The sequence below is a fragment of the Colletotrichum aenigma genome (genome assembly GCF_013390185.1).
Source record: "Colletotrichum aenigma strain Cg56 chromosome Unknown KSG_Cg56_contig02, whole genome shotgun sequence".
NCBI classification, from domain to species: Eukaryota; Fungi; Ascomycota; class Sordariomycetes; order Glomerellales; family Glomerellaceae; genus Colletotrichum; species Colletotrichum aenigma.
This window is the reverse complement of record NW_023500908.1, coordinates 507,633-532,666: the sequence shown is the minus strand read 5'-3', so window position 1 is coordinate 532,666 and position 25,034 is coordinate 507,633. Positions and strand designations below refer to the sequence as shown.

General features: G+C 55.0%; 4 protein-coding genes across 4 annotated transcripts; 2 read left to right on the top strand and 2 right to left on the bottom strand.

Moving 5' to 3' along the window:
• Nucleotides 1-871: 871 nt before the first annotated feature.
• Nucleotides 872-3,904, top strand: TCP11L1 (T-complex protein 11-like protein 1; the record flags this gene model as incomplete). The annotated part of the gene is made up of 1 exon (XM_037317437.1): nt 872-3,904. The coding sequence occupies one exon, from the start codon at nt 872-874 to the stop codon at nt 3,902-3,904; it is 3,033 nt and encodes a 1,010-aa protein (XP_037184248.1).
• A 709-nt stretch (nt 3,905-4,613) lies between these two features.
• Nucleotides 4,614-8,392, top strand: CGCA056_v002177 (Aminopeptidase 2; the record flags this gene model as incomplete). The annotated part of the gene is made up of 4 exons (XM_037317436.1): nt 4,614-4,924; nt 5,474-5,677; nt 5,766-8,321; nt 8,389-8,392. 4 exons carry the CDS (start codon nt 4,614-4,616, stop codon nt 8,390-8,392), a joined length of 3,075 nt encoding a protein of 1,024 aa, XP_037184241.1.
• A 5,194-nt stretch (nt 8,393-13,586) lies between these two features.
• RPH1-0 (DNA damage-responsive transcriptional repressor RPH1) lies at nt 13,587-18,589 on the bottom strand (the record flags this gene model as incomplete). Its single annotated transcript, XM_037317435.1, has 4 exons — nt 13,587-14,414; nt 14,467-16,060; nt 16,108-18,197; nt 18,254-18,589. 4 exons carry the CDS (start codon nt 18,587-18,589, stop codon nt 13,587-13,589), a joined length of 4,848 nt encoding a protein of 1,615 aa, XP_037184242.1.
• A 3,049-nt stretch (nt 18,590-21,638) lies between these two features.
• CGCA056_v002175 (Dihydrosphingosine 1-phosphate phosphatase) lies at nt 21,639-23,673 on the bottom strand (the record flags this gene model as incomplete). The annotated part of the gene is made up of 4 exons (XM_037317434.1): nt 21,639-21,721; nt 21,796-23,054; nt 23,115-23,331; nt 23,460-23,673. The coding sequence occupies 4 exons, from the start codon at nt 23,671-23,673 to the stop codon at nt 21,639-21,641; spliced, it is 1,773 nt and encodes a 590-aa protein (XP_037184239.1).
• Between the last annotated feature and the right edge of the window lie 1,361 nt (nt 23,674-25,034).

Sequence of the window (25,034 nt, the reverse complement as noted above, 5' to 3'; positions counted from 1 at the left end):
ATACAGTGGGCAAATGCGACTGGAAGCTTCCGTCATTCCAGCGCCGTGGGTTCGTCCCTTTTGGCTAGCAGCACCTCAGACTTTTCCTCATTGGCGCGGTGTTTTGGGTAGGTACCTATCCGTACCTTAGGTCATTCTGCCGCTGCTGCACTAGCCCGCCCTGCCGAGTGAGCCCGGCCCAGCACCCTCAAGCCAGCCCAGTCCAAACGAAGCCCAGCCGCCCCAAAAAAAAAGTTCGAAACTTGATTGACGGTGTTTGGTCGCCCTTGCTGAATGAAGGCTGATACTGGCCCTGCTGCACCTGCATCCCACACCCAACGCATCCGCCCGCACCAAGCACCCGCACCCGCACTTGCACCTGCACCTGCACCTGCACCAGCTCCAGCCATGATTTACCACCCTCCGACCTGAACCATCTCGATTTCCCATCCCACGGTCTGTCGACCAAGACACCACTTCTCCCAACCTTTTTTTTTGGTTTCGCTCGTATACCTCGTCTGTATTCTTCGAGTTCTGCCTGTAGAGCGTTCCTCTTATTCAGCGCATTTCGCCGTTGTTATCGACTCTGGTCGCACACTCGCTCCTCCCCTCAATACAGGCTTCAATCAATCAATCACCTTTTTACCGTGTTGGGCCAACACCTCGCCTTCCACCGTGACTACCACCACCACCGACAGAAACACTGCTCGACAGTTCCCCTCAGCCAGCAAGCCGGTATCACTAGACTTGTCAAGTTTCAAGCAACTCCTTCTAGCTCTTCGACGACCTCGACGTGACACACCCCCTTAGACATTGTTTATCGTCTATCCCCGCGACTGCGACACAACAACCGCTCGAACCCCATACCATCGAAGCCAGGCACGCCGTCAGCATGCGTCGCCCTTCGGCAGACCTCACCGACCCATCGTACAACCTGGAGGAATCAGTTGGCTCTCCCTCGTCAGATTTCGACGCCGCAGATGTCGACCTCTCTATGCCACCAAACTCTGACGAGGAGGTAGAAGATGGCGATGCCCGCATCTTCACCCCGCCTCCACACATCGCCGCCCGCTTCTACCGACCGTCGCAGACTCGTCGCAAGGACTCAGCTGCCTCCTCCCGCCGCAACTCCATCTCCTCTGCCCATTCCCGCTGCTCCTCCACCCAGACCTTCACCCGTCTTGGGGCTCCACAGAGCAAGCATGTCGCACAGCACCTCCGGCGCACGTCCTTCCTTGAAGACCGAAAAGCGCGCCTCGCCGACCGAGCTGCCCATGCGGAGAAGGTTCGTCTGAGAGCCGCCATGGCCAAGGCCACCCACCGCGACACCTCAGTGTCTGAGGAGCGCGCCATCGCTGCCCAGCAGGCGCGGGAGCGCAACCTGGCAGAGATCGTGGCATCTTGCGCTGAAGAGGTCAAGAGGGCCAAGGCTGTCGCCGAATCTATGAAGGAGAAGAGGGAGCGCGAGCTGGTCAAGCTCCGCGTCCAGATGGAGGAGCGCTTGGCCGAAGCGGAGCGAAGGAGGGAGGAGCTGAAAAACAGAACCGCTGCGACCAAGAGAGTTCGCGGTCAGAGCCTGGTATCTCGGAAACCGACCGAGACCCTCCCGCAAGTCGCCGAGAAGGAGACTCCGGCGTTGAGCGAGGCTGCTGCTGTGTCGAGGCTGCAGTGGTGGTACAGGAGCCACATCAGGAAGAAGGCTGTGGCCGCCTTTTCCGAGTTGGGCCTCACCATCGACGGCGTGCGGGACACGTCCTTTGACCAGGTCCTCGAGCTGCTGGCCCAGGAGAAAGTTGTTGTTGGAACTGCCCGCATCCTTCGCATCTGTGGTTTGCAGGAGGGTGACCCGGGATCGGTCGACGAAATGGCGGCCGTGAGGACCTTCCTCAGCGCCTTTCTCATCCTAGGCCATCCCACTCAGGTCCTTAGCAACAAGGACGGCACGGGGGAACCGGAACAGGTTGGATTACTGCAGCCTCAACCGATACCCCGTGATGACCTGGCTAATCCCCAGTTGCAGGACCTCGTGACCAAAGCCCGAGACCTCCTCATTTCCTTCGAGAACATCCTGTCACGCTTGACAGCTGCCAACAACTACACGCCTCCACCTAGCCTGCGGAGTGCCCTGCCCGAGATCTACGCCACTTTTGCCAACGCGTTCCTCTCCTGGAAGTCGCGTGACTCGGAGTCGCTTGTGCAAGTCATGCTGATGCAGTTCGTGGAGCTAGACCAGATTTTGCAGACAGTTCAGGAGAGCACGGATGTTGCGGCTGCTGATCAGTACCGGGAAAGTATCAAGAGCAATCAGATTCAGCTGATTGTCCGAATCAAGAAGCTGGCCGGTCAAGAGAAGGGCAAAAAGATGATTGCCGATGCTGTCCGCAAAGCACGAAAGGCGCGAGCAGCCAAGAAGCCTACTGGCGACATGAAGCCTCGCGTGGCCGAGAACGCACCAGGAGAAGCTTCCGCTACAGCCGAAAGCCTTGTGTCTCCGGTGTCGCAGACGTTGACGCCGCCGCCAACTCCTGCCAAGGGCCATGTCAAGCCCCAGCCTATCGAGATGAAGCCTGGGCTGAGCGGCCTGCTTCCAGACAACCGAATTGTGGTTCATGAGCTTGCCATCAACCGTGAATATCGCATTCCTGCAACCGAGTTCCGGGAACACCGAACTTTACAGCAGATTCCTCTGTTTGCTGGCATGCGATACAACATGGAACAGAATAATCTGGACGGTAGCTTCGAAATCTTCATCATTATGATGAGGTACTTCAAAGACAACCTGCAGAGGCTTGTGAAGCCCGGCGCCTACATGCATAATACCATAGGCGAGATACTCGATGTCGAGGTCGCCGAGCGCCAGTTCCAGATGGGCAGCTTTTCTTATGAGAAGTTCTTTGCCTCCATGGCATCTCTCCTGCCGAAGCTGTGTGCTCCTTTCCGCGACGAGGAGGCAAAGGATCTGGTCAACAATAAACTTCACCAAGGAACCTTGGTCGACCGCGTTGAAGCGTTGACGGAGTTTGTGGACTTGATGCTTTGCGATTATGTCAACTATATCTTCTCCACGGCAGCACCGCAACTCATCGAGTCTGCCCCAGAATATGAGAAGAAGAGGTTCGGGTCTGCTTTGGAGAACGGCGAGCACGGCTTGGAGACAGCGGAGGCAGCGTGGCGTGCGGCTCGTTCAAAGGGTCTGGCCGAGGTTCGCAAGCGTGACCCTGAGGGCATCAACCACCCGAAATCTCGACCGACGGATGACAAGTTTTACGCCCAGATGCTTGTAGACGCATTCACCCAGCCAGCGCCAATCCCCAAGGACAAGGTCCCTGAGATGCTGCTTCTAGACTACAAGCGGATGACGCGGCTTTCGCTTGCCTCGCAGCGGATCGTTACCACCGGCGCCATCTTGCTGCAGTGCAAGAACCTTCTGAAGCGAGACGTGCGCGCGCCATGGAAAACGGAGGCAACGCGAATCATGACAGTTCTGGAATCAGACCACGAAAAGATCGAATCCACAGTGCAGGGCGTGATGGCGGCTCTCGAGGGCGGCAGGTCCATGCCAGCAGCAACCAAGACGCATCTCAAAGCGCTGGTCACTAAGGTGGTCAACGCCAGCCAGGACTCCATCAGGAAGGGAGTCGAGCCCACGGAGCCAGTGCTTCGTCTCCTGCTTGCTCGCCTCCGTGGCCACCTCAACACAAGATTGGCAGCAGGGTCAGCCAAGGAGAAGGTGAATGCGGCTACGACGGCGCAGGAGAAACTGGCCGGGCTGGGGTTGGCCGAATTTGCAGTACAAGTCCGAGAAATGCTCGATGAGATATCCAAGGTCGGGGCCGTGGATAAGGCGGCTCATGGTTCCTGGTGGAACGAAGTAGCAGCCAAGGTCGCTGCTGAAACTGAGACAGCCCTCGGATCTTCTTCCTAAGATTGTAATGAGGGAATGGAACATACGCATGGTACGATATATGGGTAGAGGAGGACGCATTCTTCAAGACTCTTCTTGATGACATGATGATGTACTTATCTGGCTCGACTGGGACCGGCGTTACAGGATGAGGATCGGTTGATTGCGACATTTTCCACAAGCATGGGACGAAGCATTTGGGTTGAAGAGCGCAGTCATTGTCGGGAAGGAACTATTCTTACGGGAGGGTTTGCACGTCGGAAGACGATGTGCTTGGGAAGCGTTCACTAGAGCTTATCGGGTCAGCGTAGTCATGGGACACAGAGATGGCCAGAATGGAGCATTATCTTGATCATACACACCTCATCATCCTCGTGATTAATCAAACGTTTGACTAATTATGTGATGAACGACATTCACACATGGACGGAACTTGTTTGAATGGCATGGCACTTTTGGATACGACCCCGGTATCCATCTCGCTTGCCATCGGCGTAGGGAGCACTAGCCACCACAGCCTCGCCTCGTACCCAGAAAGTCCCCGGTTTCTTCCCAAAGGGGCTTCGTCCGCGGCGACCCGGCCGAGTGGACTGTGTGTCTCCTGGGAAGGTCTCATCAGAGATTTTCACGACCAACAGGCCAGACAGACGATGGTTGGAGACACCGGCCACGACCTGCCTCTTATTGATCAGCTCTAGAGTCGTCCGTCTACCCTGTCGACCGGCACAGGATGAACCCGATCGGGCAGCTGGTCGGGCGAAGCTGGGCACGCGGGTTGGAGCTGAAGGCGAGCGCCATTTCGGCGTCCCTCACCAGCCCTTCCGCTACCCCAGGTTTCGCCCGGAACTCTGTGTTATTCTCTTCATTTGCTTCACCCGTCCCGTCTTTCACTTCATCTTTGTATAACATAGGCCTCAGACGCCACTTTTCCAGCACTCCCTCGGTCTTCAAGAAGACTGCTGCCACCACTGCTACGGATAATTCTCTCTGGTCAACCCCGGATGTGTGGAAGGCTGCCGGCAATGGCCCCGTCTACTCTCGGTACGTTATCCCGTCGTTTCTTTGTGCGTTCCGAGGCTCTCGATCCCGCGTCTCCGTCTTTCTTGGGTCCCAATTCCGGGTACCTTAGATTGTCGCCTTCCTCTGGTCGCGTTAGGTAACCGAGAGCTCCCCCCATGAGCCCACCAGCGGCGCTAGAGCAGCTGTGTGGCTCGCCGTAGGTGGTGTTAGGTTACCTACGGTAAGGTGCTGAGCAGTGGGTGAGGTCGGCCTAGGGAAGGGAACCTTACCCATGCAGGGACCTTTTGTTGCCCCTCGTTGTGCCCCTCACCTCGAAGCATCAGGCAGGTCCCACTCTGGAACTCTGTTACCAGTTGCATCGCCAACCACTGCAGCAACCCTGAACCCACATCATCACCGTTCCAGAAGTTCCATTGCCGCTTGCCGTTTGCCAGCTCCCAAGTAGGAAGGACGCTTAGTGGAGCCACAGCTTCTGCTCGATCTATTGCCCTTTTTTCATTTCCTTTGCTTCCCTTCATCTAATCACCCAGAAGCCCTTTAAAGTCGACTGACTTTCCTCGCCCCGAACAGCAACAGCTTTCGACCTCTCTTCCCCGCATCTTCTGCTCGCTCCTATTGCTCGACCATCACCACCTCAGACAAGGCCCTCTACGCCAGCAGAGTCGGCAACATGGCGGACCGCGAAGTGCTCCCCGACTCCATCAAGCCCTCCCACTACGTTCTGTCGCTCCGCGACTTGAACTTCAAGGACTGGACTTACAAGGGAACCGTGACGTAAGTAACTGTTCCCTGCCCCTCACCCCGCTCCAGCTCGAGCTTCCATCCCCGAGCACGTGCTGATGGATGTTCTGCCCCCGAACAGAATCGACGCCGAAGTTGTCAAGCCCACCAAGGAAATCGTCCTCAACGCCCTCGAAATCAAGCTTCTCGACGCAAAGATCGCCGTCGGCCACACCAAGTCCACGCAATCATGGGAGTCCAAGAACTTTAGCTACGGCGAGAAGCAGCAGCGCGCCACCATCACCTTCGACGAGGAGATCCCCCAGGCCCAGAAGGCAGTCCTGACCATCGAGTTCGAGGGTATCATCAACAATGACATGGCCGGCTTCTACCGCAGCAAGTACAAGCCCACCGTCGAGCCCGCCAAGTCTGTCCCCCGCGACGATGAGTGGCACTACATGTTCAGCACCCAGTTCGAGTCCTGCGACGCCCGCCGTGCGTTCCCCTGCTTCGATGAGCCCAACCTGAAGGCCACCTTCGACTTTGAGATTGAGGTTCCTGAGGATCAGGTCGCGCTTAGCAACATGCCCGTCAAGGAGACCAAGAAGACCCGCGACGGCTGGCAAATGATCTCCTTCGAGACCAGCCCCAAGATGAGCACCTACCTGCTCGCCTGGGCCGTCGGTGACTTTGAGTACGTTGAGGACTTCACCGAGCGCCGCTACAACGGCAAGCAGCTCCCCGTCCGCGTCTACACCACCCGTGGTCTCAAGGAGCAGGGTCGCTGGGCCCTGTGGCACGCCCCCCGCATCATCGACTTCTTCTCCGACATCTTCGGCATCGAGTACCCCCTGCCCAAGGCCGATCTCCTCGCCGTCCACGAGTTCACCCACGGAGCCATGGAGAACTGGGGTCTCGTCACCTACCGCACGACCGCCGTTCTCTTCGACGAGAAGACCTCCGAAGCCCGCTACCGCAACCGCGTCGCCTACGTTGTCGCCCACGAGCTGGCTCACCAATGGTTCGGCAACCTGGTCACCATGGACTGGTGGGATGAGCTCTGGCTCAACGAGGGTTTCGCCACCTGGGTTGGATGGCACGCCACCGACTACCTGCACCCCGAGTGGCAGGTTTGGTCCCAGTTCGTCAATGAGGGTATGGAGATGGCTTTCAAGCTCGACGGTATCCGCGCTTCTCACGCTATCCACGTCCCTGTCAAGGACGCCTTGGACGTCAACCAGATTTTCGACCACATCAGCTACCTCAAGGGCTGCTCTGCCATTCGCATGCTTGCCAACCACTTGGGCGTCGACACCTTCTTGAAGGGCGTCTCTAACTACCTGATCGCCAACCAGTACGGCAACGCCAAGACCAAGGCTCTCTGGGATGCCCTCAGCGAGGCTTCCGGCAAGGACGTCAACAAGCTCATGGGTCCCTGGATCTCCAAGATCGGCCACCCCGTCTTGACTGTTGCTGAGGAGCCCGGTCAGATCTCCGTCAAGCAGTCTCGTTTCCTGTCCACTGGTGACGTCAAGCCCGAGGACGACGAAACTACCTGGTGGATTCCTCTTGAGCTCGAGGGCAAGGTTGGCGCCAAGGGCGTCACCTCGCTCTCCCTGGAGACCAAGGAGGACACCATCCGTGACGTCGACACCGAGTTCTACAAGCTTAACTCTGGTGCTTCCGGATTCTACCGTGTCAACTACCCTCCTGAGCGTCTCCTGAAGCTCGGCCAGCAGCTTGACCGCCTCAGCACCGAGGACAAGATCTCCATCATCGGCTCCGCCGCCGACCTTGCCTTCTCCGGCTACGGCACCACCGCCGCCCTACTGTCCTTCGTCCAGGGCTTCGCCAAGGAGGACAACTACCTCGTCTGGAGCCAGATCCTTGACTCCATCGCCCTCGTCAAGTCCATCTTTGCCGATGACGAGACTATCAAGAAGGGTCTCGAGACCTTCACCCTGAAGCTCATCAACGACGCTGTCGCCAAGTACGGTTGGGAGTTCCCCGAGAGCGAGAGCTACCTCGATGGCCTACTGCGCAAGAGGCTCCTCCTCACCGCCGGTGTCAACGGCCACGCCGCCGTCACCGAGGAGGCTACCAAGCGCTTCAACGCCTGGGTTGAAGACCCCAAGGCCAACCCCCTGCACCCCGCTCTCCGTACCCCCGTCTTCCGCGTCGCTGTCAAGAACGACACCGCCCGCGCCGTCGAGGTCCTGAAGAAGGAATGGTTCACCACCCCCGCCATCGACGGCAAGGAGGTCTGCCTCTCCAACCTCGGCTTCGTCCGCGACACCGAAATCATCAAGAAGACCCTCCTCCCCTTCCTCTGGAACAAGTCTCCCCCGGCTCCCGCCTCCGACTCCATCCCCTCGGCCGACATGCACATGCTCGGCTCCGCCTTTGCCGGCAACTCTGTCGCCCGCCAGCTGCAGTGGGACTACCTCAAGAACAACTGGGAGGCTTGCGTCGAGAAGCTCAGCAACCCCATCGTCGTCGACCGCTTCATCCAGGTCTCGCTCGGCAAGTTCACCGACTTCGACTCCGTCAAGGACATCGAGTCCTTCTTCGCCGACAAGGACACCAGCGCCTTCAGCCGTACCCTCGAGACTGTCAAGGACAAGGTGCGCGGTCGCGCCGCTTACCGCGAGCGTGATGCCGCTTCTCTGAAGGAGTGGCTCGTCGCCAACAAGTACACGTGAATCCAAGGAAGTGGGAATTCAGTTGGCGGGATAGCAATGTCTAATATCCCGGCCAAGTTGTAGCTAGTGATGTTTATGCTAGCTTGTAGAAAAGCCATACCAATTTTGTTTTTGTCGTCATTCTTGGTTCTCAGACGTAGCGTGATGTGAGTGCTTCTACTGCCAGGTGCCTCAGCCCAAGTATAGATTCCCAGTGTGTGACTGTTGGGCTTCGCAACCCCCAAATTAGTCGTTCGTACCACGATTATGACTCGTCTGGTGCTCCCGTGCCTTTTCACACAATATGCGTCATGTGTAACTACCACCTGTAATGAGCTGCATCAGCTCACCACAGACCACCTCGATCTCACGCATTCTTCTTGAAGATATAGAATAAGAAAGAAAAGACAATGACCAACGAAGGTGAGATGAAAATCAGTCGAATGCGAAAAGCCTCCTTTTCGACTGCTTCCAGCCTAGGAGCTGGTTCGAGACGCTGCTTATCATTGGCTGCTTCATACTGCAAAGGGGGCAAGGATTGTTTGCCGAAACTGGAACTACCGGGAAATCTGTGATATGTATACTCATTCGAGCAGTGTTTACGGTGACGGCGTCAAGTGTGGTTTTGAGGCTGCATGGTGTCTCGATGGATGAGCGGCATCCGGCCTTTGAGTTTCGATTCTGAAAGCAGCAGCATCTCATAGGACCGCCAAGCCAATGATACTCATGAGACCTTGTTTTCGCGAGCATTGAGGAAGCAACCAAAAGCGAATAGGTATATAATACCGTGTTATTTCGTCTGATTGATGTTTCTTTAACGCAATCAGCCCCTTATAGGACAATGTGAAGAGAATTCAACCTTGTGCCAGTCGATGCATTGGAGAGCAGCGGCATCTTTAATTCCAACCAACAAGTTCGTGTGGGAGGGATAGACAGACGTAGCTTTCATCAGAATACACACTCAATCCAGCAGGACAGACGATGATGGACAGAGCGGAGGGGGTCGACTGATTTCACCATCACCAGATGTTACATCCGTCAGCGATGATCCCCTGACCTGCCTGCAGGGATCTTGGTCAATGTCCTAACCACGGAACCTTCTCTTGGGACTTATTGTTGTCTTTCTCGCCAACCTAGAAAACGGCGCGTTCCGGGCGTAATTTATAAACACCGACGAGCCGCCTGAGCCAGGGAATCGAGCATTTGGCCAGTCCACTAAAGGTGAATATTAGCTAGAAATATGCAAGTACCACAAAACGCCTGCCAACGATCAATTCAATCTTCACGAGCCTGTTCATAGATTTACTTGCAGGGCTCCATGCTCTCCATCTATGCCTTATGTGAAGCTCACACGGGGAACTTGGTTTGACATAAAGATCCAAAACTACTAGATCTCCTCGTATGTATTTCTCGTGAATAAGTCACATATGACAGAATCAGTGAGCAGCTGAGGTCAGATTGACGCCCTTTGTCGTCAACTATTAAGGAGGAGCGTTGGATCATGCTCTTCCAGAGTCGGGTATATATCGACTCTCTGCTATCATGCGATATGTCATGGCCTCCCCATTGGTTTTTCAAAAAGAAAATTGGAAACATGAAACAAGGGTTTTACATCCCATTTGATACCTCAGTCAAGGCAGTCGACCGTCAGTGAGCCGGTAGTCCCGTCGCGAATGTTCCGGTCTTAATGATGAAGATGTTGTGGTGATATAAATCGTAACATATTCCACATCTTTTATTCTCGACACCAATCGTCGGGTATCTTCCGGGCATTGCCTCTGGAGAGTATCTACCTATCTCGTGGGGAATGATCAAGCCGGTGGACAGAGGCCAAAGGACGTGAACTCACCACCTAGGCATGTGTCATGCAGTACCCTATGGTCACTGTTGCTATCTGCTTATTCGCAGGCGTAATATCCGCGGATGCCACCATGAAAAAGCCGCCGCAGGAAAGTGAACCTTTAAACGCATAAGCATGTGCCAAGACTTTTCTTACCGGAACTGCTTAAAGATAAATCTATGAATACACAGCATATGATAGAGACGATGAGAACTGCATAAGAAATCTATGAGCAGGGAGCCTGGAGAGTGTGGCCCAAAGTAGCGAGGCTAGAATTTATGATGAACCAAGCGCGCTCAAACTTGCGCATTGTTCACAGCAACATCATGGGAGGAGGAAAAGAATTTTTGCTCCAGCCTTGCTTAGATCATGTAGGCAATTTATATACCTTGCAAATGTGTTCATCCCTGAAAAGTTTTTGAGCAGACGCGTACGATGATGCTCTGTCAACTGCAAGAAACGATTTCACTTCAGCTCTACCACTCCCCACTGTCATGTAGGGTAGCTCTTCAATTTGTATTTAAACACATTACGTCTGTACCAGTATTATTCTAACAAGACAGGCAGTGAGATCGCGCGGACCGGATGCAATGGCATATAATCCCTTTACTGCAGACCGGGAGCATGTGCACATCCCAGAACGTAGCATTGCTCGACAGCGCCGGAAACTCCAGCATTCAAACTGCTACCTCCTAAGTGCTACTCGTCACTCCCGCTGGCTATTTACTGCTTATCCAAAAGGGATGGATCAGTATACGTGGAGGATTTGTGGCGGGTCTTATGAGGATAAAGATGCACTTCGTACCTCATGGTGATCAATGTTCGATTTATCGTCTGTGTGAAAAAAAGTAATGATCCTGCACTATTACTATATTTTTGCTGTCTATGGCGTGAGATGATGTTTTATAGAGCTGCCACGGACGAACAGAAAGCCTGCAGCCGGGGATGACACGGTCCGGAGGGTCGAAATTCCACACGGCGACCTTAGCCGGGATGACGGCCGGCGATTAGGTTGAAGCTTTTTGGGATCCTCAAACGTCAGTAAAATCATATAAAAAGGGACTATGGGCGGGCGGGTGTGTTTGGGGTGGCACAAATCTCATTGTTGCCACTCCCCAGACCGCATATTTTGTGAGGAAAGTTGACGCAACTGACAGAAGTGGTCATTCTTCAAGAAGAAACATAGCGGTTCATAGAAACGGTGCATTCTACTCCATGGAAGCGGATATACTGACGACAATAGAGGCAGACAGGAGCGCATATCGATAGCTGGAGATCACTGAACTTGCAAACCCTTCCCCGTGCTGCCGCTATTGCAATATCGATCACATCACGGAATCTGACTTCCCTCTATTGCTGAAGGAGTCACAGAAGGTCATGCCTAGGTCCTTGGGTAAAATGTGCTCTTGCCGAAAACATCTTCACACTGCAGACCGAAAACGGTCCGTGTCTATTTATTTGATCCGAGAAGTTCTGTCGATGCGTTTTATCTCTCGACACAATCGGTTGGTGCCAAAGAATGTCTCATTACGCGTTTTTCCAAAGAGGTTGTCGGAAGGAAAGGCATACGACAAAAAGAAACAATGTACAGGCACTCTAGCCTTAGTGCCACTCCTGCAACCTATCGTCCCTAGGTTATTCGAAATTCGAAAGGCTGTAACTGCAGAGGAGGACGTAAAATGATAACTTAATTCTAACGTCTCTTTGGGGCGAAGTCAAGAGTGGTTGATCCATCGTCTAAAAGTGCCCTGGGGAGGACAGAAAGGTAAATCATGTCACAAGTAAGGCGCCCTGACAACGCTGCCATGGTCTCTGCCGTTGCATCAGGCTGCCTGCAAGCACAGATGTCCTGTCATAAGTTAGTCTAAGGCCATCCGGTGCTAGTCTTGGATTCACTATGTAGAGAAGCCTTACAAGGCTCCTTCATTTCTCAGAGGGCACGCGTTCAGCCCCCAAACTGAATGATGGTAAGACCTAGGCCAAAATTGTTAAACACACAGCTTTCATTTCTGGAACCAGGTCCGCCACCTTCGTCTTCAGCGGTTTACGTGGTGCTGTATTTGGAAGAGATGTGAAGAGTAAAAGATGTGTCAACCGAGCCCAGGCAATAACAAAGATGCCAGCTAACCCGTTACTTTTTGTAGTTTTTCACGATACATCCAAGACCAGGACGACTTGTAAGAGTGGAAATGCGTACTATGTATGGACTACTCCGTATGTACCCGCAAGTCGATGTTTACCAATTGAAGCCGTGCCAGCTATCATGATCAATCCCATCCTACCACCTTGGGCGCATTCTCCAGCTCACATCCCAACACGCCTCTGCAGATGCTGATTGCAGCCCTCTTCGCCTCGCTTTCACCCATCTTTAATCCGCCATAGGCATTATAATCTCCTCGGCTCTCCCAAATAACTTCCGTGACATGCGCCCGATGTACATCCCCGTCCTCCCCTTCCTCGGCAGCTCGGGCCGTGCTGCTGCTATCACCGCTACTTCCAAACCTAGGAGCGGTAATCTTGAGCCGATACATCTCGTACCCCGTCCAGCTCCGATACAAGTGGGACACGATGTTGCCCATGTCGTCTGGCCCGTCTGAGAGGATGAGCCAACGCTCTTCCATGTCCCAGGGGTGGAAGCCGTTGAGAATTTTAGTGACGTCCGCGTCTGAGAGGCTGAAGCGCAACTCAGCGGCCTTGGGAAGGTTTATTGCATGGACGGATCTTGCCCTGTGTGTATTATCAACGCGCTGCGGTGAATCGTGTACTTCACGGCGGGGAACGCTGGCCGCGATAGAAGGACGTCGTGTTGCCGACAAACCGGCGTTGAGGATACGTCTGAACATTTTGGTTGTGAGAAGAATTTGGTGGAGGGGGATGATACCAGCATGTGAAAGGTGAGATGTCATCTGGAAGATCAAGCGGGCTGCTCTTGCCTTATATACACCTGTGGCAACGTCCACCTGCCGCACGAAATTTTCCATGGAGTCTCTCAAGGTCTACGATTAGAACGGCGAGTGCCACTCTATGACACCCATCGACCACCCCTTGGAAAGGCTCAATACGCTCACTTCAAACAATCATAAGACACGATGCTTGTTTTGAGCAGAATGCAATGATATTCTTCGCGATGAAACAATCATATTATATACATCGGAGGTGTCGGCCATTCTTCAGACGACCGAAGATCGTGTCTGCGCCTGTGTCGCAGAGAAAGGGATTCCTACCACCCAATGCCATGTTGTCCATGATTCTCGTGAATAATTAAAACTAGAAAACCCGCACTTTCAAACAACCCGTTAAACGCCGTGTCCGAAAGAACTCATGAATTCCGTGCATGCGTACTTTTCCCTAGCCTCCAGCCATAAGGCGCCTGTGTCGCGCTGGAGACCAATTTTGTGTGTATGACTATTGTTACAACTGAAGACTTGCGGCAGGTAGAGCTTCAGCCATTAGAGGCCGCACGACGCAGGTTCTGCATCATCCTCTCCACCAGCGCTGTAGAATCTGCGGGTACTTCCGGCAGAGGTACATCACCCGCCGGAGCAGATTGCGGAGGGTAGCTAGGGGACGTATTTTGCGGCGGGTACTGATGAGCGTACTGGGGCTGAGGCGGAGGATATTGGCCCTGGGGCGCCGGCGCGTAGTGTTGGAAATACTGCTGTTGAGGCATCATTCCATTGTGTGCCTGCGGTACCTGCTGCCCAGCATGATAATGAGGACCGGGTGCTTGCTGTGGTGCCGCTGAAGGCATTGGCTGGTGAGGAGTTGTAGGGGTAGGAGGGTTCATGCGAGGCTGTGTGGCAATCTGCGCCAGAATCTCCGCCGGGTTCAGAGAGTGGTGTTCTGTACGGGGCTGTCCCACAGATTGAAACGGCCGCGGGTTTGGCTGACCCGCATGTGCCTGCGTTTGAGGCTGGTAAGCCGGTTGTGATGGACGATTGGCAGAGAATTGGTTTGTGAATGGCATCCGCTGGGGCGGCGCCGGTACTGCTGTTTGCGGCAGGGGCACGGGTGTCTGCGAGACGGGCACAGCGGTCTTCTTTGAGGCTGTCGATGGCCGAGAAGGGGAGCTGGCTTGAGCCGAAGAATTTTGTGTGCCGGCCACCTGCGGCGTACGGGTTGAGTTTGCCGAAGCAGAAGTCGGGGATGGCTTGTCCCGCGAGGGTGCTCCGTTGGACTGCGGGCTGGCCTTGGTAGGAGTCGGTGCCATTTTGCCCATAGCTGCGAGGTACTTGGCGGGTAGCGGGACAGGGGTTTGCTTTTCGGGGATCTGTTATTTGATTAGTTTGAAGTTGAGAAGGTAGAGGCTGATTCAGGTGTACCTTGTACTGCACCTTTGGCGCAGCCGGTTTTGGTGCAGCCTCTGCCTTCTTCTCGGCCGACTGTGAATGGCTAGCGGCGGGCTGGGAAGCAGTAGGCTGCTGTGGTGTCTGCTGCTGCTGTTGCGCCTGCTGGTGATGCGGTGGTGTGGCCTGGTTGTGCGGTTGAGGTTGCTGAGGCTGGTTCACCCAAGCTCCGTACTGCGGTCGAATGGCTGGATGGAGAGGTGTAGACGGCGGCTGCTGCTGCGCGTTCCATGCGTTGTTATAGCCATGCGGGCTTTGCTGCGAGCCGTTGGGCACCGGGCTGGGAGACATCGAAGTATACTGCGTTCTCGCAGGGTCGTGTGTCGGCCTGGGAACCGGCGAAGAGTACGACGGCGTGGTGGTCTTCTGACCATACACACCAATAGAGCCTTGCGGTGCGGCAGTTGTAAACGTGTTATAGTATGGACTGCTGTGCGCAGGACCTGGAGGACGACCAGCGGAGCTGGATGCTGGCGATGCGCTTTGAACAGAGCCCTGCCGGTTATTCTTAAAGAAGGCTTCAGGTGATATCCGCATCAAATGGGCCCTCAGGTTGCCCTCGTAGCCATTCGTGAAGCCTCTCCACGGTGCGTATGGAGTTCGGTATGTCTTAGAGTCCCGGTTGTGGTGCACTTGGAAGAAAGCATACTTCATAGCGACCGAAGGAGATGGCGCAGCTGAATACCTTCTGTGATTCTGAGGCGTGGACGCTTGCGAGTACCCTGCTGGCGGCGGTGGAGGTCGCGGGCTTTGTGATGGCGTTGGCCACATCTGCTGTGCCTGTTTTGCGGGGCCTCCCGGCGGTTGTGCCGGGGTGCCATAAGGACTTTGCCGCTGCGTATTATTCGATGCTGCATACTGTCCAGGGCCTGCAGGGTTGTACGGCTGGTGGATGTTGGGCGTAAACCTTTGCTGCGCGTAATGGCCTTGTTGCATTTGATAACGTGGGTCTGAGCCAAAGTAGAGCTGCTGGCCCATGGGAGAGGGAGAAGGGGAGGCCTTTGGTGTGAACTTTTGGGTCGTGAATGTTCCTGGCCCAGCGTAAGATGGCTCGACGGGCTTCCGCGGCTTGTACACGTAAGGCTTCTCTGTCTTAAGTCCCGACTGAATAGCGACACTAGGGCTGGCCATGGGAATCGGTTGTGGCGGAATATTTGAGGGGCGCCGCTGAGCTGCAGTCGCGGAGACAGGCTTCGGCGGCTTCGGAATGGTGTCAAGATAGTTACTCTTGGGATTATGCTGCTCTTTTGCAGGATCCTCAGAGTACTGCGCCTTGGCCTCTGTTGACGTCTTGCCCAAGTAATGCCATACCTGATTGTCTTTCGACAGATCGATCTTGACTTGGTTCGGGTTGGCACACTCATCGCATGGGTGGAATTCTGCCCATGTGTAGCCCTCAACGAAGGGAGCATCTTTCCTGGGCACCTCATCAGCAGGCCGTTTCGCATTGAGCTTGTCCTTCGCCTTTTGCGAAGAGGGCATCGGGATGGCCTTTGCCGAGGCTTTCGGAAGGTGGTAATCTGAAGGATCGGGCAGTAAGAGCCATTTCCACTCGACTTCCAGACGATCACTAGTGCACGTTAGTCGATTTTCTCAACACCAACAGGAGAATCGTACCCATTAGGAACGATGTCCAGTAGAAGCATCTGCTCTTCTGCGCGGTTCTCCACCACAACACCTGCAAAGATGTCGCCCTTATAGTACTGCATTTGGCAGATCTCGCCCTTCTTAAGAGCGGCAGCAGCTTTACGAATTCGCTCATCTTCCTCGAGGGAGTCGCCGTCAAACTTGCGGTCTCTCTTCGTACGGTGGAACCGACAACTGAACTCGAAAGCCTGCTCCTTGTACTCGGTTCCATCTTCGCCAAACACAGGGACTTCGGCCTCCTCAACAAAGACACCCGCCGCTGCGGCGCAGGTAGCGTGGTACGCACGGGCACACTTCTTCTGAGAGCACTGGAAGCAAGCGCCCTTCTTGGATCGGCAATACAGGCACTTGAGATCCAGGCGTTCCTTGTTGATGTTGGCAACGTTGGCAATGATCTCCTTGTCGTCCACTGTATCGATGTACGTCTCGGGCAAGTAAAGGGCACACATGCGGTGGGCCTTGCGGCCGTCGTCCGTCGGAAGGATTTCTGCGCCAGGGATGTCGCTGGGGCACAGGCAGCAGATCGGCTCGGCGCGAGTCTTAACCTTGAGACGAATCTTCTTGACCTTTGTCTTTCCACCCTTGTCTCCTGCACGCTTCCGCTTCCGACTGGTCTTGATGACCACAGTGTTGCTGTTGGGCGGTGAAAGAAGGCCGCTGGCGTCTTCATCTTCGTCCTCCTCATCATCGTCTTCGTCCGTTTCTTCGTACTCGGTTTCTTCGCCGCGGAGCTTTCGCTCAATATCATAAACATCAACCCATACACTGTCCTGCGCCTGTGCGCATTCGCATCGCTTGGCAATCTTGCCCATGGGAAGCCACGATTCGAGCGCAAAGTTGACAGCCTCGGCGCAGTTGTAGCCCAGGTTGTATCCCGAGTGGTAACCATAAGGGTACGTAACAACGAACTCTCCAGGATAGGAAACGCACTTGTTGACCGTGATGTTGTAATGTTGCTTGAGATGCGACGGCGAGATCAAAAATCCCTTGTGCCGGAGGAACTGATCACACGCCTTGGCGTCGGTAGGCCAGATATTCTTCATTGCCGCTTCAAACCGACGAGCATCGGCTTGAGAGATGCTGTACCACTGCTTCGGAGCACCAAAATGGAGGTAGTTGATGCTGTACAAGTCGACGTCTTCCAAATGCCAGGCGAAAGTAGCCTTCCACATGCCGAGATAGAGGTAGGCGGTGTTCACACCAGGAACCTTGGTGCCGAGAACATCCAAGAGGTTGGGCAGCTTGTTCAAGTTCCACATTTCCGTCGACTCGTCGAAGAGAGTGCCCATCAGATCTGCACCGTAGAGTGGCGGTGCGTACGTGAGTGTCTTCCAGTATATCCTTTCGAGCTCCTCGCAGCGTTCAGGTGTATAATCTGAGACGTCCATCTGGTAGTTGAAATCCTTGAAAGCCTCTTCATCAATCATGGCGGAACCTTCCCTTCTGCTGTACTTCCGGCGAGCCGATACCGACTGAGTCTTTGGCTTTGAGGGCTTGATCCCGCCCATGCGACCCATTCTACCGACTGTAGGCGGCTCGTCGTCATCGACATCCATTCCGGGGTCCTCGACTGAGTCAACGACTTCTTCCTTTTTGATTTCGACCTCGGCGTCGGCCTTCGGTGATACCGGCGTCATAGGTCGGTTTCCCTCCTCGTTGGCCTCCTCTTCATCTTGGATCTTGGCCTTGCCCCTCGCTGGTCGGCCGCGGCCGCGCTTCTTAGAACCGGACGGCGTTGACCTTGCGGCAGGTCGTGGTCTGGGGGCGGATCGAGGCTTCGGCTTTTCGACGTTCGCTCGGCGCTCGCCTCGCCTTGCCGGGGGCTGATGCTCGCTCTGATCGCAGAGTTGTCGCCACTGCGGGAGGTTGTACGATCTTCCGTGGACGATGTTGACCTGTCGATAGGTTCCATTCGATCCCATGATATCCTGTTTGATCGGTTCTCTGACTCTGATCTGCTTCACGAGGTCATCGAGTTTCGGGAGGTTTTCTTTCCATTCGGAGGGAGGAATGATCTTGATGATTCCGGACTTCATTCCATATTTATCGACCTTGGTCATCTACAGATCACATTAGCAAAGGGTAGGACGGCGAGACGCAAGATGGGATGGCGCACGAATAGCTTGAAATCCTTGAACTGGTGCATGGTCGGCTTGAAGACAGGCACGGTTCCAGACCAATGGTCGGGGAGGACCTCGCCGATGTCATCCTCGACGTCGGGTTGCGCCTCGTCCTGTTTTGGGGGCGCTTCAACAGCATCGTCGTCAAGGTCGCTGAGCTCCGAGTCGCTGCCGTCGGATTTGGGTGCATTGTTGCTATCAGGCGGGGAGTGAAGGAAGGCAGGCTTCGTCGCACATTCAATCGTAGGCTCTTCCTTGTCGCCATCGGCGGTCGATTGCGCCGGCACAGGTGCAGGCTCCGGGACTGGAGCGCTGACAGCGTCGGTCGACATGATGGAGAGGACTACATGCGACCGTGCATGCGGCGACGAGAATGGCAACCCCTGGGGAGAGGATGAGAGTCGGGATGGGATGCGCAAGACGGTGCGGTCAAGTCGCCGAAAATGTGAGGTGCAGAGGTCTCGTGGAGTGCGGAGAATAGATTCGTTCGTTTGGTTATCAGATCCTGCGGGGGGTTGGCCACTGTAAGGGAACCGGCAAGAGCTGCTTCTGCCCGGGTCACCTCGCTAAATGGGTCGATTTCTGGCGGATCTGGGCTGATGAGCCAGGGCTGGGCTGGCAGGAAGGGCGAAGGGGTGCAGGTGCACCTCCGAGGTGTTGGTTGGTGCGACTCTGCAGCGCACCTTGGGGGGGAAAAGCTCCAGACTAGTTCCAAGGGCGAATGAAAATATCAGATCCGTGAATTTGAGATGCAGGTCGATGGATGATACTGTCGTCAAAAGACGGAAACTTGGGTAGGAAATGAGTCGACTTTCTGGCCCGATTCGAAGACGTCGAGAAAGCTGCACATCATCGGGCAGATGCGGCTGCTGCAGTGGGGAGAAAGAGGTTGCGCCTTCGCTCCCCGATTATCCTGCCTCAAGGTACCTGACCGAGCCCATGAACCGTCCAAACGAACAGTCATCAGTCAGTGAGGTGCTGGTGGTGGCCCCCCCTTGGGCGCTTCCCCTGGAACCTCCTCCCTCTTCGCTCCTCGCTTACCTCGATAAATTCCTCGCTTGTCCCGATTAGATCTGCGCTAGACCAAAGCTGGCAGGCCTCTGCGTGCCTTAGGCGATAAGGCACTTGCAGAATCCGGCACCGGAAGCCCAAATGACGTCGCCCTTTTGGGTCTGAAGCCCGCAAATTTGAAAAGCAACTGCAGCTTTCGCAGACCGTTTGATTGCAGTTTTATGCGCCGTCTCTATTTTCGAGGCCACAACGACAAGTCAAAATAATGGGTTGCAAGTGCTCCATTTCAAGGAAGACGCGAAGATGATGGTCCTCAGTAAAGGCCCCCCAACTTCAGAGGTACCATAAAGCTCAGAGAAGAGGACAAGAGGGAGGACCAGAGGGAAGAAGCGAGAGAGAGGATGTCGAAGAGGGTGAGAGTGGTGTAGACAGTCCCTGGCAGGATTGGTCGCCAACTTGCTTCGCTGTTGTCGGTTTCTCAAAAGGCGGTTGGCGATTCAGATCTCTGCAAAAGTCCCAATTGGAAACGAATACTTCTGCGGTTATGTCCTCGTGGGTGTCAATATCGCCAAGCCCGCCGTTCCATTCCGCGCATCATTGTTCTGTTCTGACAGCTGCCATCAATGTCGTGAGCATGCTTTGTCTGGATAGCTGCAGTCGCGGCATCGGCGTTCTGTCCCAGGCGCAGTGGTACCGCGGCAAACATTAGCCAGGGGTAAGTCACTACCTGTGGGAAACATCGCGCCGGGAACCCAATCGAACCTCGCGAAAAGCTTCATCCAATGGAACCAAGCATCGGGATCTGGTAATCTGGCATGGCACGGAGGCTCGGCACCCCCCCAGTCCAGCCCTATGGACTGGATCACCCGCAGCGGATCGTCCGATGATCTTCCCCAGCTGTCTTGGGGGCCGAGTAGGCTGCTGGGCATGTTCCCTTGGAATCCGTGGGTTTTGGCGGTGGCCCTGCTGCTGCTTCATTTCTTAGGAGGTGCCGCCCGTCATCAGTTTCGTCCCGAACGCACCTGTTGCTAGGTTGCGATGAGAAAAAGCAAACTTCGTGGTCCTGGTCCCAGAGTCTCCTTGTCTTGGTCGTAACCCCCTGAGGCGGACCAACCCGCCAGACACCCATCGCCAGCTCCGCACTTCATCCTGCGTGAGGGGGAATCAACGGGGTGATCTGCTGGGCCGCTGGAACCCCACATTGTCGTATCTGACCATGGTTATGGCGTCAACTCCAGTGTCCCAGACGTGGACCTCGTGCTCCACGCAGGTCAGCGACCCCTCAGAGCCTGCGTGTTCACCGACTAAGTCATGATGATGCCCGAAAGATGATGATGTACGCCGCCCAGCAGTCTACCTCTCTAGGGTTAGTTTCCGTTGCGAAGTGATGGACAGGCGATAAGGAATACCTGGCTTCAAAGTCCTCCTCTCCAGCATCGAGAGTGGCCCAAATTTGTGAAAAGCCCTCTTTAGATGCGAACTTAGTGACGAGAAAGATGGAAATAACGCAACGGTACATCCAGGATATCGGTCCAGTATCGTCTCTTCGAGGGGCGTAAAGAGGCCAGCACCGAGGAGGTGAGATCAGACTCGAGGAACAAAGATGTTATCTCTCATCTGGGGCCATCAAGGTACTTGGATATGGCGTGGCAGTGCCCTCGTAAACAAGGAGAGACATCTAGTTGGCATGATTCTCCCCAGCTTGTGCCATCGACGATGGGCAGGCGGGTGACGACGACGGTAGATGAAGGAGACAAAAAGCGAGGGGATATGCAAAAAGCACGCGCTAGAACTGGCAAGTCAACGTGGCGGTCGTGGGTCTCACCTATCCATTCTCACTCTCTCAGGCATCCAAACGCACGTCTCACAGCCAGCGATCCTCCAGAACCTACAGGTTGACGGGGCAGACCACCCGATGTAACTCGAGATAAAAAGAGGCTTTCCATTCGGCTTTGATATCTCTACTGATACACACTCGATTATTACCTGATCCCGGCATCATCTCCCCAAGAACAGGTTTCCCAGAAAAACGCCTAGAACAGGACATGCGCACAAAGGCCAACCTCCCTCTGTCAACAAAGTCCCTCAAAATATCGAAAACCGCCCGGGGTAGATGCAGAAGAATACAGATACGGTCGTGCTTTCGTCAAAAAAAAATAAAAAATTCTATGCCGTCCCCTTTTCTCGTCATCAAACAGCTTCGCGAGGCAAACGGCCCCCTTTTCCAGCTTTGGGCGTGGTGAGTCAAGCACCTATCTGCCGATGCATCATGCAAGGAGAAAAGAAAGGTTTCAGAGATGGTATCTTTTCGGTGAGAAACACAAACGCAAGCTCTCCGCGTCCAAGATAACCCGGAAAGAATTGTCCGAATTACGGATTGCGAAGATGGGCAGATCCCATGCCGACCAACTCGAACATGATAGGGATCAGGCCAACGCCCAGCCACGCGATACCTGTGCCAGCTGTCAGCACCTGCAAATGACACCAGGATATCCGGATCTTGCGGAAGAGGGTTGCAACAACGTACCTGTGTAAACCACCAATTTTGTAACGACCTCGACATCGTAACGCACTCGAGGCCGGATAAGACGCAAGAACATTTCCTTCTCGCTGAGCTCGTCCTGCTGGCCGACCGCCAAGTCCATCCCTTCCTTCTCCTCGTTTGGACTCGCCAACACGCTGCCAGTGCCCATCATCCGCTCAAAGTCGTTGAGCGTATTGTAGCCCTGCACGCCCGAAGCGGCTCCCTTCCCCTCCCAGTCCCCGTTCTTCTCCCGAAGCTCGAACATGCTACCCTTGCTTTTAACACTACCATTGCTGCCGATGCTCTCCCGCCGCCTACGCTCGCGGTAGGCGAGCGTCTCGTAGGCGTCAGCAGCACTCTGCGGACCGATTGATACGGACCGACCGCGCGTGGTCGGGTGACGGATGGACTGGACAACACGGGGAAAGTCCCTGACTGAGGGGATGAGGGTATCCATACGAGATCCTGGGTCGACAGTCTCGTACTTGGACGCAGGGGTGAAGAATCGTCTGGGAAGATTCATGTCAACCTTTTCCAGGAGACGGAAGATGTGTGGCAGGCCCTTGAGCAACGTAGGTTTCATGACCTCTCGCCAGACGAAAATGACTAGTACACCAAAGATGACCCGAGCGAGGACGACGTGCCAGCCCAGAGCATTGAGGTCAATGGATTGGACGCTGTGAGCATTACCCCCAAACGAGTCCAGCGAGGTACGGCCGTACATCCAGGTTCCGATTTCCAGGCCAATCACGACACCGGCAAAGGCCACACTGTCGTCAAAGCAGGGACAGTCGTCCGCTGGCTCGGGGTGTATTCTGACGAGCGCAATGATGATCAGAGCAGCAATGGCGGGTGCCCACCAGGAGCTGCTGTGCATATACGCATCCAAAGCCGGGCCGTAGTGGAACTCAACCAGAGAAATGGCGGCGCCCAGGACGGATCCCACAACGACGTCGGTGAATCCATGCATGCCGCAGTACAGACGACCGAAGACGATGGAGATCGCGTAAAAGTACGACAAGCCTTCGAGGAGGTTCTTGGTTGTGTCTGGTAGCACTGTATCAGGGCTCCGAAGCACCAGAATTCCATATACAGCCACGGACACAGCATTTGCGCTGTGCGTCGAAGGGAATCCATATTCTAGAGCAGCGGAACCGGACATGGTGATTCGATGTAAGGGCGGGGACAGAGGTCGCGGGAGAGAGAAGAGATCCTTGATGAAACCAGTGAAGAAGACGCCCTCGGCGAGAATGTGAATAACACTGGCAAAATAGTCAGCTGGCTGCCTGCATGCGTTGTACAGAAACTTGGGATATCCTCACCCTTTGCCGAAGGAGGCGTAGCCGCACCAGAAGAGCATGGGCAGGCCGATCATGAAGAAGGTATGGGTACCGAGGTTCGCCGTGATCGCAAAATAACTATCGAGCCAAGGCGTGCGCATCGTCTCCTGCAAGTAAGCCAAGTACGGCGTCTCCCATCGGATCAGCGGCAGCATCCACTGGCGCAGTCTGTATCGCCATGTCGGCAGCGCCCTCTTATCTGTGAAGAAGCATAATGTCAGCTCAGGCCGTCATTACTCGCGATCCAACAGCCCCGCTCTCTCCAGGCCGGTCGCAAGACTCCTGGCCACGGCAGACAGCTGAACCAGACGACAGAGTGTAGCGTACAGTGATCCAGGCTCCTCAGTCCGGCGTCGGGCGCGTCGCTGGGGCTCTTGACGACGTTGATTGTAGGTGGCGGCGGCGGCGCAGCAGGCAACTCGGGGAAGGCATCGAGCTTCTCGGCATACGGGTCTCTGGGCGAGGCGGGGTTTGGCGCCGATGCGGCGCCATTGGTATGACCAGACATCAGGCGTTGTCGGATGTCGCGATCGTGAGGCATACGGCCATTCGACTCTGGGTCGGCGGGTTGAGCTGGCAGGCGTTCGGTGTGGATCGTGATAGTTCGGGGTCGGTATTAGGCGGGCGGCGACGGGCAGTCTGGCTACCTAGGGTGGTGGTGGACGAGGACTCGGAGGTGATGCTTCTGCGATTGCACGGCGCCTCGGCAGGAGACTTTGCATTTGCTCCGGGAAACGAGCGTGGTAAGGTGACCAGCGTACCGAGGAGTGGCAGTTTTGGGCGCAGATGGAAGAGAGACAAACGTGTGAGGTATGTAGAGCAGGAAAAAGAGGAAAGGGAAATTTGCAGCTGCAGTAGTGGTGGGATTGCGATGTTGCGTTCGCACCATAATGGACAGGACGTGGAACTGTAACTGGAACCTGAACTGGAACCACTGGCGTGGTGGTGGTGGTGTGGGAGGTACTTGCCGCAAGGTACCTCGACACCTCCAACGTTCGTTGGAACCAACCGAGGCGCCGGGTTGTCGTCTGCATACCTGACCTATCTAGGTTCGTTACACGGGTGCCCAAGGAACCTCCAAGGTACCTCACCTTGGAGAGGTACAGCAATCATATGAGAAACGGCCTCTAGCTATCGCGCGTTAGCGGCGACTACGACCGCAGAGGCAGCTCTCTTAGACGTCACAGAAGAACAATCAATCAATCAGGTTGCATCCAATCCGCTAACTAGCGACAGGCACAGCGATGCGACAGGCCCCATTGTCATTCGCTGCATCGCTCCACGTCCTAGAATCGACAACGACAGCGGGGCGTATCTTAGCTCCCCAGCCCGCTGTTGCCAATCGTCTTTGGCAGATTCAGATGCAAAGTCGACGGTACTTTTCCCCAAGGTATCTACTCTGGGAGGCCACACAGGGATCAGTCCAGAAGACTTTAACCTCCCAAGAGGTGTCAGTACTGAGTAGAAATGGTCCGTCTAACCGTTGCAGGTGGGCGCATGTGGACGCGAGACGGGAGCTTCAAGCCTCATCCGCGCCAGACATGTGCCTGACTTACTTTTCACCATCTATCTGGGTAGCCCGAGGAGGTACTCATTCCACACTCCGCCCCCGCTTCACACAATCTCCAAGAGATCAACAGAAAGGTATCCTCATTTCTATCTTTCCAACACCATGAATAGATTAGACCTCGAGTACTCGAGGCGAGGTGGAGTACAATGACGGTCACCTCAGCAGACGTCTGTCTCACCATCTGAGAGCTAGAAACATGGGATCGAAGAATCCAGACGGAAAGCCACAAAGACCTCGGAATCAGATTCCTTCTCCAGCAATGCCAGAATTGAGACACGCAAATAATGCCATTATCATCCTCCGCCCAAACTCCCCCTCAACGCCCGGCCAAG